The 17,175-nt window shown below is 36.7% G+C and overlaps 1 protein-coding gene across 1 annotated transcript in view; it reads right to left on the bottom strand.

Moving 5' to 3' along the window:
• pkd1a (polycystic kidney disease 1a) overlaps positions 1–17,175 on the bottom strand; it is a 155,196-nt gene that overhangs the window by 85,016 nt on the left and 53,005 nt on the right. Inside the window, exons 7-12 of the mRNA XM_059348971.1 lie at positions 13,473–13,739; positions 12,489–12,657; positions 9,479–9,656; positions 5,302–5,516; positions 1,854–1,975; positions 1,592–1,742 (exon numbers count right to left, since the gene is read on the bottom strand). Of these exons, the coding sequence (XP_059204954.1) occupies positions 1,592–1,742; positions 1,854–1,975; positions 5,302–5,516; positions 9,479–9,656; positions 12,489–12,657; positions 13,473–13,739 (1,102 nt within the window). The remainder of the gene's footprint in view (positions 1–1,591; positions 1,743–1,853; positions 1,976–5,301; positions 5,517–9,478; positions 9,657–12,488; positions 12,658–13,472; positions 13,740–17,175) is intronic.

The following is a 17,175-nucleotide window of genomic DNA, read 5'->3' as shown; positions in this document are numbered from 1 at the left end:
CTCTACGGACTTCACTTTCTCACATCTTTCCTGTGCATCTGCTCGCCTCGTCTGTCTGCAGCACGTCTCCTCTGCTTTGTCTCAGTGGACAAGTACAAAAAACACTGAAACACAGAAAGCATCTCAGATTTTGGTGCTTTGTGCCACGCGGTGTTGCGGTTACGTGTCTGGATGAGGAGAAGCAGTCAGGAGGGAGGTGACCTTGATTGGTCTCCTCACCTTCCTCCTTATTCTGCCTCCTCTTCCATTCAGACGTTTCCTCATAGTCACCTACGGAACAGCTGCAGACAACCTGCTCTGTCTGTGTGTGTGTGTGTGTGTGTGTCTGTGTGTGTGTGTGTGTGTCTGTGTGTGTCTGCATGTGTGTCTGTGTGTGTCTGTGTGTGTGTGACAAGACTTACTCAGCTTATCCTAACTTGATATTAAATAGCAGAACTTTACAATGAAGCTATTCAAAGTTTTCCTGTTTTCTTATTTGTTGCAGTTTTTAATTTTTGGAGTAAGTAGCAATGAAGATGACATTAGACATTTTTTTAACAATGTCTTACAATGTATTGAACGACAATACGATTCAAGAAATAGAGTTGCAGTCAATACATTAGAGTCCTTGTATGGATGTCTTCAGTGTTTGCTTACTGCTCATGAAACCAGACAAAGAACCAGGGCTGACAACAGTTATGCTCTGTTGCCTCCACCTGTCATGACTGGACATCAGGGCAGACCTAGATACAGTATTTCACAGGAGCAAATCTCTCATTTAGTATCCCTTGGAATGAACTGGAAAAGCATTGCAACATGCTTGGGGGTAAGCTGTCGGACTCTCTACAGGCACAGACAGCAGCTTGGTGTTCAGCCACTAACATATGTAACACTGTCTGTTACTTGAATCTGTTTCTTGAATCTTCAACAAATCTTGAGATTGACAGAAATCCAGATAAGTTTGAATGTGATCACGAAGTTGTCCATACAGCCTTTCATGACCAAAGGAATCTGTAGTTTCTCCTTGCAGTCGTTCAATACATTGTAAGACATTGTTAAAAAAATGTCTAATGTCATCTTCATTGCTACTTACTCCAAAAATTAAAAACTGTAACAAATAAGAAAACAGGAAAACTTTGAATAGCTTCATTGTAAAGTTCTGCTATTTAATATCAAGTTAGGATAAGCTGAGTAAGTCTTGCGTATGCATTTCCTGGTTTGAGAGTGACTTCCTGCTCCAGGAGGAGGAGCTATATATGTGAGAAGTATATATGTGTATGTGAAAGGAGAATGTATGTATGTGAGAGTGAAATATATACGTATGTGTGAGGAGAATGTATGTATGTATGTGTGTGAGAGTGAAAATATATGTATGTGTGTGTGTGTGTGTATGTGTCTGTCTGTGTGTGTGTGTGTTTGTGAGGATGTTTGTCATCATCTGGTGATGGCGCAGGTGGCTTATGGGTTTTTTAACACCTGCTGATACTGACCAGGCATGTGCGGATTGGTTGACGTGTCAGGTGTGTTGTGTGTGTGTGTGTGTGTGTGTGTGTGTGTGTGTGTGTGTGTGTGTCTCTCTCTCTCTGTGTGTGTGTGTGTGTGTGTGACTCACTGGGCAGCAGCAGGTGCAGGCCTGGATAATGACAGTGAGGTCTGTAGGTTTGGAATCGAACGTGGATTTGTGAACTGAGCGCCTGCGAGACGAACTCCAGGGAGGAAAGACGCCCCGCCGCCACAAAGCCTAGCGCTGGGAACAGCAGCACCTGACAGACAAAACCCAGGAAATAAGACAAACAGGGAGGAAAATGTGATGAAATGAAGGTCTAATGACAACATGGAGATGATTGAATCAGCCAGCTGAGATTCCTCCTCACCTCGACGCCGCCGCTGGGAGGATGTGGAGTGGCGAGCGCAGCAGACGGGGCGCTGTGCAAAGGATTATGGGTAGGAAACACCGCCAGGCCCACGGTGTAAATCCCTGCATCTGGAACACGCACTGCAGAGGAACAAAGAGAATGAAGCCATGGCGACACGAGATCAGGCAGGATTGAGGGATTTTAGAGGAAGTAGAGGAAGCAATTTATAAGAAATGATGCTGCAGCTGCAGTCAACACGCTACAAATAGCTCTGAGGTAGAGGAGAGAGAGAAAACAAACAACTGGAGACGTAAAGATATTAGATACAACACTTCAGTGCACAATATAACAGCTCACTGCACACACACACACACACACACACACACACACACACACACACACACAGTCACAGATACACTTCATTTCACACTGTGACTCTGACTTTCACTTTAGTTTCTCACTGCTGGTTTCTCTGAAGGTTTTATGAACAATAGATCTGGAACAGAATAAGCAGCCTTACACATTAATAATACGCAGTGGTGGAATGTAACTAAGTACATTTACTCAAGTACTGTACTTAAGTACAATTTTCAGGTATGTGTACTTTACTTGGGTATTTCTATTTTCTGTAACTTTATACTTCTACTCCACTACATTTAGAGGCAAATATTTTAGCTTTAGTTACTTTTCAGGTCCAGATTTAACATAAAAAACATGATCAATTTAAAGTGATTTTTTATTTATTTCAGCACATAACAGTATATTAAGTAGTTTAAATGAGCCCTACCTTGAGAAAACAAGGAATGCAGAACTTTTACTTGTAGTGGAGTAATTTCACAGTGTGGTATTAGTACTTTTACTGCAGTAAGGGATCTGAATACTTTTTCCAGCACTGATAATAAGGTTGGTTACTTTAATCACATAAATCATTGCTTTAAAAAAAAACATATGCAATGAAATGTATTATTATGACTGTATACAAAGGTTGTTTTTCCAACACAAATGTAAATATGATTTGAGAGACGATGTATATATATATATATATATATATATATATACAGCATGTTCTGATTCCCCACAATCACTAAATGTTATTTAGTCTTTATACAGCAACACTTGACACATAATGTTAGTACTTGACCTTTACATGAGGTAAACACTTCAAAATGGCTCAATCAAATGTACATTTAGTCAACAGCACATATAGATATTCAGCAGTGACATATACACAAATCATATATTATACATACACTGTTTCCATGTTTCATGGCGTGTATTTTTTAAATTAAATTACCATAATTTAACTTACTAAAACTAACCTCATCAACATAAATACATGTTTCTGATTTCTCCGTTTGTGCCTGTATATTCTCTGTATATACAAACGATGACAAATGGATTTACAAATGTGTTTTTGGTAAGAAAACTATTACATCAATCATGTCGACTTGTTTCCCTTCAGTCTAAAACGTTAGTCCTGTTCAAATCCTGATCAGCAACACCGTGTAAAGTATGGAGAGGCTCTGCCAGAAATATTCTGATGTAACCATAATGTTGAAAATTATGGAGAACTGTCTCTGAATGTTTCTTACACAAGGAGCAATTTGAATCAAGGCCAAGTGTTCTCCAATTATGAATGGTGCTTGAGGGAGCCAGTCTTGTGCTTGTGATTAGTAATGAAGGAGGCTGTTTGCTTTTCCTGTTTAACGCTTGTTTGTGCCAAGTTTTCACAATTTACATAAAATTGATAGTGTAGAAAGTTGCAATTCTTTGCCCAAACAAGATTTGGGGAAGTGACATTTGCATTGAAACTGTCTGCGCCTCAGGTTTTTTATTTTCTTCCTCTGATTATATAAAAGGCGTTTGTGTTTACAGGTTCATCTCAATGAATTAGAATATCAAAGAATAAAGTTTATTTATGTCAGTAATTCAATTCAAAAACTGAAAATAACATATTATATAGATCCATTACACACAGAATGAAACATTTCATGTCTTAATTTATTTAATTTATTCTAATTATAATGATTATTATTAATGAAGACCTAAAATTCAGTGTCTCTAAAAAAATTATATTAAAAGATTAAGATTAAGATTATATGTTTAATATGTAAATGTTGGCCTCTGAAGAGTATGTCCATATATTTGACTTTATACTTGGTTGGTGCTGTTTGACTTGAACTACTGGAAATGGACTTTTCCATCCCCCACTCAGTTGATACGACGAATTTTGGGCAAATAATGAAGCAGACAACAACTAAAACATCTCTCTGTCTGTGCATTTATATATTTTTTTATATTTTATGACACAAAATGATCAGAAAAAGACAAAAAATGACCACAAAAAGACACAAATTGACCAAAAAAGACACAAAATTACCAAATAAAGACACAAAATGACCAAAAAAGGAAACAAAATGGCCAAAAAAGACACAAAATGACAAAAAAAACCCCTCAAGGTTGAGAATAGCTGGTCTAATGCAGCAGTTCTCAACCTTGGGGTCGGGACCCCAATTGGGGTCGCGAGATGATTTCTGGGGGTCGCCAAATAATTTTGGAAGTCAGCTCTGTCTCCACTGTGTTAAAGTGTTCATGTGTTTTAGTCTTTTTGGTCATTTTGTGTATTTTTTTGGTCATTTTGTGTTTTTTTTTAGTAATTTTGTATCTTTTTTTAGTCGTTTTGTGTATTTTCTGGTCATTTTGTGGTCAATTTGTGTCTTTTTTTGTCATTTTCTTTCCTTTTTTTGGTCATTTTGTGTCTTTTTTTGGTATTTTTTTTCTTTTTTGGGTTATTTTGGTCATTTTGTGTCTTTTTTTAGTCGTTTTGTGTCTTTTCTGGTCATTTTGTGGTCAATTTGTGTCTTTTTTTGTCATTTCCTTTCCTTTTTTTGGTCATTTTGTGTCTATTTTTGGTATTTTTTTTCTTTTTTGGGTTATTTTGTTTCTTTTTTTGGTCAATTTGTGTCTTTTTTTGGTCATTTTGTGTCTTTTCTGGTCATTTTGTGTCTTTTTCTGGTCATTTTGTGTCATTTTTGGTCATTTTGTCTACTTTTTTTGGTCACTTTTTTGAGTGATCTGAACTGTGCGTGTGAGATTGTGTTCAGTGAGCGGGGGTCACGTACAACATGCATGTTAAATTGGGGGTCGGGACTCAAAAAGGTTGAGAACAGCTGCTCTAATGTATTGAGATGCTCCTGTGTGTGTGTGTGTGCAGCCTACCTTGGGGTAGTATACTGTATCATTTTTTAGTCGTTTTGTGTATTTTCTGGTCATTTTGTGGTCATTTTGTGTCTTTTTTGGTCAATTTGTGTCTTTTTTTGGTCATTTTGTGTCTTTTCTGGTCATTTTGTGTCATTTTTGGTCATTTTTGTTTACTTTTTTTGGTCACTTCGCGACTCAAAAAGGTTGAGAACAGCTGCTCTAATGTATTGTAATGCACCTGTATGTGTGTGTGTGTGCAGCCTACCTTGGGGGCTGTACTGGCAGACGTAGGCCCGCTTGGCGTTGCAGGGGTGTGAACTGGTCTGAGGCCGGTGATCTAGTGACACGCACACGTTGCCGCGGGCGACGGGCGAGCGAGGAGGCGAGCCCTCCTCTCCTTCCTGCGCCTCCGAGCCGTTCGCCCACTGCAGCTTTCCCGGAGAGTCGACATCACTCAGGCCCAGCCACACGCCGCGCTCCCTGCACAGGTAACAGACAGGTAACAGACAGGTAACAGACAGGTAACAGACAGGTAACAGACAGGTAACAGACAGGTAACAGACAGGTAACAGACAGGTAACAGACAGGTAGCACCACATTAACATGTGCCTGCTTGATATCTCGCCGCCGGGCTGTTGACAGCTGCAAAAATCGGCTCCATCACTTGAAAATGTACACAGACACACAAACAAAGAGTTCAACATTTCCAAAAGGAAATAAAAAACTCCACATGAAATTAGATGAATCACAAGTTGAATGATGAAAGTTGAAAGTGAATGATAAAAAAGACAGAAAAAAGTATTTTTCAGAGCTGTCAGACCTCCTTTCAAAACATCCAGCCTTAAAAATCAATGTGACTCTCAATAGGTGACATTGAAGTCTGTGAATTATGTAGCAGCTTGTCATCAACAATCAATGATTGCAGAGCAGAGAGCTTTGAAATGGTCTTTGATTGAACCACAGTGGGATGTTAGAAAGAGATGTCAAATCTCTAACAAGTCCTTGTGATTACAACAGATAAATTGGATTTTCACTCCATGAGTTCACTAATGGACTGCACATTTCCCTCTGCTTCCATTAATCCATCTGTCAGATTAACCCAAGCTAAATCGCCTTCCAACCAAAGTGAAAGTCGATGCATGACTCACTCTGATCATGACACAGACAAGGAAAGAAATGGAAGCATCAAATATTTTCGACATTTTGTTTGATGCCGATCTTACTTGTTGTCTAAAAATTCAACCGGATTCAAGCTTTTTCTATTCCCTGTCTTGTTCTCTTTCTTTTCTCGGTCAGATTTTTCTGCACTAACATCTGTCAAAAAAGACATCTAAAGGAATACACAGGGGTTAAACAATACAAGCACAGAGGGAACAAGAAAAAAGGGTCTTTCTGGCAGAAAAACAAGGCTGGATTTTTTTTTAAGGGCTCCTTATATAAGCTAGGGGGGGAGGAACACATGAGAGGAGGAGAAAGGGGATAAACTCCATCTGCAGCAGGTTTTTTTCTTCTCTTTTCACTTCTCTGGTCTGTGAGGGCAGGGCCTCTACCCTCCATTAACACACACACACCATGAACTATGGACTCCTCCTCCTCGGTGTTGGAGTCACAATGCAGCTGTGCTTTTACAGATGTGTGTGTTTTGCGACCCTCTCTGAACCCAAACACACAAAAACTGGGGGGCATCAGACCAGCACGAGCCCAGAAACCTTTCCAACGAAACAGAGTCAAACCTAGAGCGTCTCACATGGACCACGACCACGTCTGAAGTCACCATTGATTCAGTATATTATGCGAAAATAACAATAATCAGTATTTTAAGAGCAAGAGAACAAACGGATGAACCGATGACGAAAAAAAGGAAAAAATAAATCAGAGAAATTATTCAAAGCAGGAAGCTTCAAGGCATGAAATACATAAACAAATAAATAATGAAAAACAAAAAGTGCTTTCCTTGAAAACAGCCTCAAGTCTGAACACGTGCACACACACACACACACACACACACACACAGCGCTGGTGGCAGAAGACTTTTTGTCAGCTCTTAATGTCCAGACCAAGTATTATGGTCGCTCCTTTCTTGTGTCCAGGCTCCCTCCAGGATTGGATCATTAACATGCTTTATTATAGGGAGGTGCATTTTATTATAGGGAGGTGCATTAAAGGCTTTGACAATCACGGCTTATCACGGTCATTACTTTTAATCCCATTTAATCCCAGAGCTCTCCCCGTCATGATGGACGATGCATCTCCTAAATAACGATAAGAACTACCGAAAAATTGCAAAAACAAATCTTTAAAAAAAATGTAAATGTATTCTAATTTGGCTTAGTCTGACAGTTTGGGAATCCGGGGCAGTTTGACCCGGGGCATGTTTAATTATCCAAAAGTGTCAGAAACTTTTAAAAAATCCCAATAAACATGGTTTATATTTCATTAATAACTCCAATACTAACCATTCCAATCAATATTTAGTGCAATGGTGCTCTTTACGTCTCACAGATCACGGTTCAATGAGGATAATTCACTCGTTTATCATAAAAAATGCAAGTTAAAACTTTTTTTTATGAACATTGGAAAGACCTACATATAAAATACAATGGTTTAAACATGACATTGATTTTTAAATGTTTTTATTTTACATTAAAAAAATACTTTTAACTATTTCTTGGGGGGATTATTTAACTTTGAAGTTACCTGAGTTTACCTCAGTTATTGCTAAACGTCACCTCCTTCTGAACTGGAAATCCACAACAGCTCCTTCCAGCACGCAATGGATTAAAGAGACTATGTCCTTTATAAAAGTAGAGAAAATGAGATATTCAAGAAGGGGAAACTTGAGCAAATTCTACGATAAATGGCAAAAGTTTATGGACTTTTTTGTGACGATGTAACCCCCCCACACTCCTTTCTTTTCTTTTCTTTGTCCATTTTTATTTATTTATTTATTTTTATTATATATATATATATATATATATATATATATAAATATATATATATATATATATATATATATATATATAATTATTATTATTATTTTTTACTTCCTCCCATTATTATTTATGTATTTAATCTGTTATTTTTATGTGGTCAGTTTATTCATTTTATACAGACTATGTCTAAATATCTAAATACTGTATAGTCTATTTGGTTTCGTTTTGTGTGACTGTTTGTTCTTAAAATCATACAATTTAAATCTAAGGATGTGTACAACATGTTTAATGTCGACACCAATGTACCCTGATGTAGGTATGTCCCTCTGGTTTTTTTTTGTATACACATCAATAAAAATATGAAACACGACTTTGAAATGGGTCAACATAACATAACATGAGGGTTAAGAAAGTCAAACCGAACTAAATCCAGAGTCTCAGATGTTCAACCAAGATATGAATAGATATGAATGTAATAACTTATTCTGAATGATTTCTGATGATGTATATAATAATGTCTACAATGTTTAATTGTTAAGTGATTTTTGTTTTGTCTTGTGGACCCCAGGAAGACTAGCTCCTCCCACTTTTGGTGACAGCTAATGGGGATCTTTTTAACAATAAATATAAACAATAAACAATAAGTTTTTCTCCTCTGACAAAGACTCAAAGCAGAAAGTCTTCACACTAACAGAAAGCTTTCACACCCTCATCTACCCATGTTCTTTGTGATTGTCAGTGATTATAAGCTCAACATCTGTTTTGAGTATTTGATGTCTTTTACAGTGTTTACTTGGCTGCAAACAGCAGAATGGTGAGAACGATGAAGTTTGACAGGCGGAGACAGGAAGAGACAGACAGCGTGCTGCAGATCTGTGCAGCACCTGACAACATGAAGAAGAAAAAACACACAGAGAGAAACGCCACGGCCGTTTCTGCACCACATATACTAGGGGCATCAGGGAGCACTGGGAACCTACAGAATATACAGCGCTGCCTTCTATCCTATGGTCTCCTCTGTGGGAAAAAACTTGTTCTCCTCCATTGGAAAAAAACGGAGACACCTACTTTCAAAGCTTGGTTAACGGCACTGACTGAAACATTGCACCTTGAAAGGATTCGTTACTCTCTTAGTGGTAGGTTAGAAGACTTCAAGAGGATGTGGCAACCAATTATTTCTTTCTTAAAACAGGATGTAGGACAAATTGAGTAGTACTGGGTGGGTCAGGGAGGGTGTTATTATTTATTTATTTATTTATTTTAATATATGTATTTGTTTACATATTTTTGTATACTTTTTATATTTTTCTCCCATTTATTGTTTTTCATTTATTGCTTATTTGTAGGACACCTTTGTTACTTATAATGAAATTATGAAGCATTGGACAAACCAGAGATGGATGTATTTTTGATATACTGTCTGCTTCACAATAAAAAAATTTGAAACTAAAAAAAATATATATATTTGAAACTAACATTTCTGCACCACATACAGACACAAAGACTCACTGTGTGACTTTAGGAGCCAGCAGGTTTCGCAGCGCTTCACTCCGGACTATTGCCAAACCGCCGCCGCGCTCCCAACACTGCTGCCGAGCGTCGGTCCAGCTCAGCTCCCCCGGAACGATCTGGAAACATCGAGAGGACTCGCCGTCGAACACGCCGTCCTTTGGACAGTGAGGCGAGGCTGGTAGAGGACATAAAGGAACATAGAAATTATTAAACCTAAAACATCATGCAAAGATACAATCATTAGACTGGACTTCTTGATGAAACAAAAGCTTCTGAAGCTTTCAAAGTCACACTCACTGCTGCTATACATGTTATTAGGTACAGACATAATGCTACATTACATACACTACTGGTAAAAGTTTTAGAACACACCAACTTTTCCAGAATTTAATTGAAAATGATGCAGTTTAATGTCTCAGTGTACTCTGGAGTTAATGCACATTTGCAAGATTTAAAATTCTTTATTGAGCATGATAGTGTTTTGAAAGTAAAAAAAAGATTCAAAATCACATTTTATGTTGGACTAAAGGACTAAAAAAAGACACAAAATGACCAAAAAAAGACACCAAAAGACACAAAATGATCAAAAAAAGACACAAAATGACTTACAAAGACATGAAAAGAATTAAAAAATGGACAAAATAGCCCAAGACTCCATAGAGTTAAGTTGTTAACCCATTTCTTGTTCCCTGAAAAAGGCCTACTTGTATAATTCTGAAATGTACATTATTTTTCAGTTTTGGTTAAGCTTACCTTTTTTTATTTACCTCTGGCAGTTCACCACTTACCTTTGGACCCTTTCAAGCAAAAGTTCAGTTTCAAGAAAAATTGGGGAGTTCTAAAACTTTTGACCGGTAGTGTATAACTAAATAGTGCAGACATGCAAAATAAAATTACACTGCGGACCAAATTTGGCCCACGGGCCAGAGTTTGACACCCCTGATGTATACTGTACAACACATTCTGACAACATAGTTAAAGATACAACCGATTCCAGATGATTCCAGTTCAAGGAGCTCACAAAGTCACTACTGTGCACTTCTACAAGTAAATATTATACTGTCATATATATCAACTTTTAGGGACTTCTTATGAATTTAAACAACTGTGAAACAGGAAAAAAATACTGGAAAATGGGCATAAAGGAGTAAAAATACTGAATCCACATTAAGGAGTTATTAATGTTTTATGAGAACTGAATATTTATTGTGGAACTGGCATTAATCTGCTCTTTTCCTTCAGGGGTTTGTCCGTATGCACCTCCATTATTAATAAAATCTTGATATTAAAGTGCAAATATTGATTGATATGGGTGGGAATGTCCTTCAGGTGGGAGCTCTGACTGTGATATTGGAGGAAAAACATCTGCTGTTAGTGTCAGCAACTAAAAGTGTCTTTTGTGTGTCTCCAGTTTTGTATGAAACCTTGAACAGTGCTCAGCTTATGAAAGGCTGAGGCAAACACAGACCAGACAAGGAGAAACAAAACATGGTGATAAATGGAAAGAGGAGAAAAGAAACCTTAAAGACGAGAGAAGACGAAGTAGTTTTACTCACATAACTGGCATGCAAGGACACAAACACACTCACATTACAGCTGAGAGACATTTATTATCTCTGCTATTCCCTCTATGCCCTCTTTACAGTCACAGGGTCAGAAGTCTTCTCAGTCAGCTTTATAGTGACACAACGGAGAGGAAAACTATTGGTGCCACGTTTAGGCTCGGCCATATGGAAAAAGTCATATCCCGATACCAATCAATCAATCAATCAATCAATCAATCAATCAATATCCTTTATTTAACCAGGTAAAATTCATTGAGATTAAAATCTCTTTTTCAAGAATGACCTGGCCAAGAAGGCAGCACCATGATACAATAAGAACAATCAACCACAATTCTCATACACCACATTCAACATCAGTTAAAGTACATACAAGATCAGGGACAAGACTATATGAAGACTGAAATGAGTACAGTTAAAAATGAAATAAATAATCTGGTTAGTCACATTGGACTGCTAATATTTTGAACACTACTGTAATTGTCTCAGGAAAATACCCTAAATGATCTAGATTGTTATCATTTCTGTGTCAGGATAATAAGAATAATGAATAGTAAACAACATTCTTTTTTAAATGTATAGATAGTTGTAATGTGGATGATTTATGGCAGTGAATAGAGGAAGGAACCAAAGGAAAACAACTCACAATTTACCAAACAAAAACAATTAACTAACAATTTCCCACCAACCTCGTAGATCAAAGTGTCTCTTGAGCATCGTCTATGAGACAGTTATCCCGTTAGTTCCCAGATAAAGCCCATGGAGAGACACAGCACAAACTAACTGGCTGTTGATTTCTATGAGGAGTTAAACACAATTTCTTTGCCAATACTTCCACTGAGTCATCAGCTGCTTACAGCTGCTTTTGTTCATTTTTGGATCTATTTTGTGTCATTTTTGCATCTACTTTTAGTTGTTTTGTGTCTTTTTCGGTCATTTTTACATATTTTTTGTCAATTTCAAAATGCACTTCATCTTAAAATGAAGCGTAGAAGAAGTTCTCTTCTTCCATGTTTCCAGCCTGTGTTATGATGACGGGTTGTTTAGCTCCACGCTCATTTAAATTTGCTGCAATTTTTGTTCAACGCAGCTCAAAATATATATAACATAGATAACATTTTCCCAACTGATCTGCTTTCTGCCTGTCATCATCCTCTTTGCTCTGAAAAGTGGAAGCTTGTTCATAACTTTGTTGCATTATATTACAACAGTGTTTCAGATGAATTCAAATAAGAGACCGCATTGTTGTGATGGTGATTATTTAATTATATGTGTGTTCTGGTCATTTGAGCATGATTAAACATGTCCCCTTTAATATGGCTATAAAAACTCTTATTGCATTTTGTTTTTTTGAAGGTGTGGGGGATTGGGGGTGTGTCAACACAGTTGGGACGTAGAAGGGGGTGCACGGCTAAAAACGTTTGGGAAGCGCTGGTGTATCTTACCTTTGGCAACTTGGACTCCATCCTTTGAAATGGTCCAGTCTACGTCCACTCCCACAGCTCCCCAGCTGACCAGAGTGAACTCCAGGCTCTTATTGGCGACGGCCAGGGCCGGACAGCGGAGCTCCAGTTTGGGAGGAAGAGTCACCGTCACCTCTCCACGAACAGACACCTGCACACACGCAACAAAATATCAAAATCACATGGAATTATATGGGGAAATAGCTGTTCGTTGATTATATTATTATAAAAATTCAGTTTTTGTTTTTTTTTAACTTAAATTTTTGCAGCATATACAAACATATATATAAAAATTCACATTTAGTCTGCTGTTTTTCATTTGTGATCTGCTTAATACAGCATTAAAGCATATACATCAAGTCAAATATGTATAAATGACATAGTTAAACCAAAGTAACACAAACAAATAATAAGTAATTAATAATAAACTGTGTTAATGGAAATAAATCAAATTAAATTAAGTGAAATAAAGTAAAATAAAATAAAGGTAACATGAGATTATTGCATTAGTATGGTCATGGCAGGTCTCCATCTGTTAACAAATATATCTTTTTGAAGCCTCAAGGAGTAAGTTATTTGTTCCATGTGATAAATTTCCCACATATTGTATGTTGGAGGGTCGGGTTTAACCATTTAACAGTAATACATTTAAGAGCTGAAATCAGTAATATTTGTAAAAGATATATTTTCCCCCTTCCAGTTATGTAATTTGGTATGAGTCCAAACATTACCATCTTGGGATCTTTATTAAAACTTTTCTGGAATACTTTTCCAGGTGCATCAAATACCTCATCCCAGAATTTTTTCAGTTTAGGGCATGTCCAAAATATATGAATATGGTTACCAATGTGTGTACCACAACTTCTCCAGCATTTATCTGAGTGTGTGAGCCCCATTTTAAATATGATTGCTGGTGTCCTAAAGAATCTGATTATAATCTAAAATTCAGTATTTTTATCCTCTCACCTCCTTGTGTCCGGCCCACGCCATCAAACTGACCGCGTAATGACCCGGGAGTCCATATTTGTGAGTTGCCGTGGTGACGCCCGTTCCTGTGGTGTTGACCCGAGGTGAAAGGTCGCCAAAGTCCCAGGACAGGGTCACCGGAGAGACGGAGGACGAGGCGGAGAACGTGATGCGGTGGTGGACGCTCTGCAGGGGGAGGGGCTTCAGGGAGACGCTGAAGTCCACCACGAACACGTCCAGAGCCAGAGTCCACTGGCTCTTACACTCCTGTTACCAAGGCAACCGCTCAGTTAATACAAACCAGCTTTAAAAAGCCAAATAATTGTTAAGGATATTTTTATAATGGAGAAGCTAACATTCATTCTTAAGCTTGAACAAGATAAATTTGAAAGTTATTGGGAAAGTTGGACAAACTATCTAACAACTTAGATGCAAGATACTGGTTAAAGTAATAAACCCCCTCTCGAGTTTAGACCAAAAAAGACACAAAATTACTTAAAAAAAGACACAAAATGACCAAAAAAGACACAAAATTACTATAAAAAAGACACAAATTGACAAAAAAATGCACAACATTACTAAAAACAAGACTTAAATGACTAAAAAAGACAAAATTACAAAAAAAACACAAAAAGACACAAAATTACAACAAACAAAAAAAACACAAAATGACAGAAAAAACCCTAAATTACTTAAAAAAGACACAAAATGACCAAAAAAGACACAAAATTACAAAAAAGACACAAAATGACAGAAAAAAACTAAATTACTTTAAAAAGACATAAAATGACCAAATTACAAAAAAAAAAAAAAAAAAGACACAAAATGACCAAAAAAGACACAAAATTACTTTAAAAAGACACAAAATGACCAAAAAAAGACTCAAAATGAACAAAAAAAGACTCAAAATTATCAAAAAAAGACTCAAAATGATCAAAAAAAGTAATTAAAGGGACCTTCCACACACAACACGGTAAAGTGCCATTCATATAAAACTCACATTAAACTTTCATATCAAGGTGGGGGCCACAAAATATTGTCACGAGGGCCACAATTGGCCCGCGGGCCGCCAGTTTGAGACCCATGACTTAGATGGTTATTGTAAAGTGTTACCAATCTTTCCTTGCTGTTAATTGTTAAGATGTTTGTGGTTTCACTATTATGTTTATGGTTTTAAATCAAACCTTGGTTTTAATGAAACTGATGAACTGTTCTGATTCTAAAATAAACAAATCTTGATTTTCAGCTGGAGCTTTGGATAACTTCTCTCTGTGGGAAACTGAGTCTGAGACTGGAGGGAAGTGATTACAGCCACAGAGGGAAGTAGTTGGAGATGAGAGGAAGTTTAGAGGAAATCCTCAATGTTTTGATGTGTTTACAAAAGAAGAAAGAAAGAAAGAAAGCGGAGGAGGAAGCAGAGCCTGAACATCAGCAGCTGATTAGGACCCTCACAAATCTGGTTTTAGTAGCTTCCAAAAACAAGAACCGACATCATTTCAAGCCATTTTTGCTGACAAAAAGTTATTCATATGAAAGGTCACTCTGTCTATTCAAGAAAAAGATGCTGAAAATCAGACTAAACGACTTATCTTTGGTTTTTGCAATTCAGTGCTCCACACTAACTGCTGGTTTACTGTTGTGGTATGTTAAAATCAGTGGTGGGATGTAACTAAGTACATTTACTCAAGTACTGTGCTTAAGTACAATTTTGAGGTACTTGTACTTTACTTGAGTATTTCCATTTTCTGTAACTTCATACTTCTACTCCACTACATTTAGCTGACAGCTTTAGTTACTTTTCAGGTTGAGATTTAACGCAAAAAATGTGATTAATTTAGAGTGATTAGACTCATAACAGTATATTAAGTAGTTTAAATGAGCCCTGGCTTAAGAAAATTAAAAGGCTGTAATAATGTAATAATATATTTGGAATATATAAAACGGTCTAAGTGGGTCTATTTTGCATAACAAGTACTTTTACTTTTGATACTTCAAGTGCATTTTGATGCTGATACTTTTGTACTTTTACTTCAGTAAGTTTTGAATGCAGGACTTTTACTTGTAGTGGAGTAATTTCACAGTTTGGTATTAGTACTTTTACTTAAGTAAGGGATCTGAATACTTATTCCACCACTGGTTAAAATGCTCCTGTTACTAGAAATATATCCATTTCCTTTAGCAGTTAACATTTAATCCAAACTCCTGTCTTTCTCATCCCATCACTGAACAAGACTTTATTAGTTATTAGCTACTTTAATACGTGTGACTCATGTCATAATTTCTATATTTGCATCCTAAACATGAAGACAGGTGCAATACAGCTCTTTTCAAAGAGAACACACTAAAATACTGTATGTATCTAAAGCAGTTGTTCTCAACCTTGGGGTCGGGACCCCAATTGGGGTCGCGAGATGATTTCTGGGGGTCTCCAAATCATTTTGGAAGTCAGCTCTGTCTCCACTGTGTTAAAGTGTTCATGTGTTCATGTGTTTTAGTCTTTTCGGTCATTTTGTGTCTTTTTTTGGTCATTTTGTGTCTTTTCTGGCCATTTTGTGTCTTTTTTGGTCATTTTGTTCCATTTTTTTGGTCATTTTGTGTCTTTTTTAGTCATTTTGTGTCTTTTTTGGTCATTTTGGGTCATTTTGTTTCATTTTTTTGGTCATTTTGTGTCTTTTTTTGGTCATTTTGTTTTCTTTTTTGGGTCATTTTGTGTCTGTCTTTAGTCATTTTGTGTCTTTTTTGAGTAATTTGTTTATTTTTTTGGGTAATTTTGTGTCTTTTTTTTGGTCATTTTGTGTCTTTTCTGGTCATTTTGTGTCTTTTTTTGGTCATTTTGTGTCTATTTTGATCATTTAGTGGTCAATTTGTGTCTTTTTTGGTAATTTTGTTTCCTTTTTTTTGGTCATTTTGTTTCTTTTTTGGGTGATCTGAACTGTGCGTGTGAGATTGTGTTCAGTGAGTGAGGGGTCGTGGACAACATGCATGTTAAATTGGGGGTCGCGACTCAAAAAGGTTGAGAACTACTGACATAAAGGTCCTGAGAAGAACCATTTACAGTCATGGAAAAAAAAATATTAGACCATTTTTTTTCTTAAATGTGTTGTTCATTTTAATGCCTGGTACAACTAAAGGTACGTTTCTTAGAACAAATATAATTATAACAACAAAAATAGCTCATAAGAGTTTAATTTAAGAGCTGATATCTAGACATTTAACATGGTTTAAATGATAATAACCAAAAGCATTATCAAGAAAACCATGAAAAAGGTCTAGATATCAGCTCTTACATTACATTAGTTGTACCAGGCATTAAAATGAACAAGAAATTTAAGAAAACAAGGGTGGTCTAATAACATTTAACATTTCCATGACTGTAAATGGTTCTTCTCAGGACCTTTACATACAGTATTTTAGTGTGTTCTCTTTGAAAAGAGCTGAATTGCACCTGTCTTCATATTTAGGATGCATATATAGAAATGTTATGACATGAGTCACACAACCACAAATGATGGGTGTATTAAAGTAGCTAATAATAAGTGAAGTTGGAACTGAAGTTGGTCCAGAAGTCTGGGGCGTGCTCTGCTGCAGTAAAAGCAGCTGATAGTGAATAATTTTGTGTCTTCTGTAAAGTAATTTTGTGTTTTTTCAGTCATTTTGTGTCTTTTTTAAGTAATTTAGTTTTTTTTCTGTAATTTTGTGTCTT

Source organism: Centropristis striata, chromosome 1 (assembly GCF_030273125.1).
Source record: "Centropristis striata isolate RG_2023a ecotype Rhode Island chromosome 1, C.striata_1.0, whole genome shotgun sequence".
Taxonomy (NCBI): Eukaryota; Metazoa; Chordata; class Actinopteri; order Perciformes; family Serranidae; genus Centropristis; species Centropristis striata.
The sequence above is the reverse complement of the archived record's forward strand: the minus strand, read 5'-3'. Positions and strand labels throughout refer to the sequence as shown.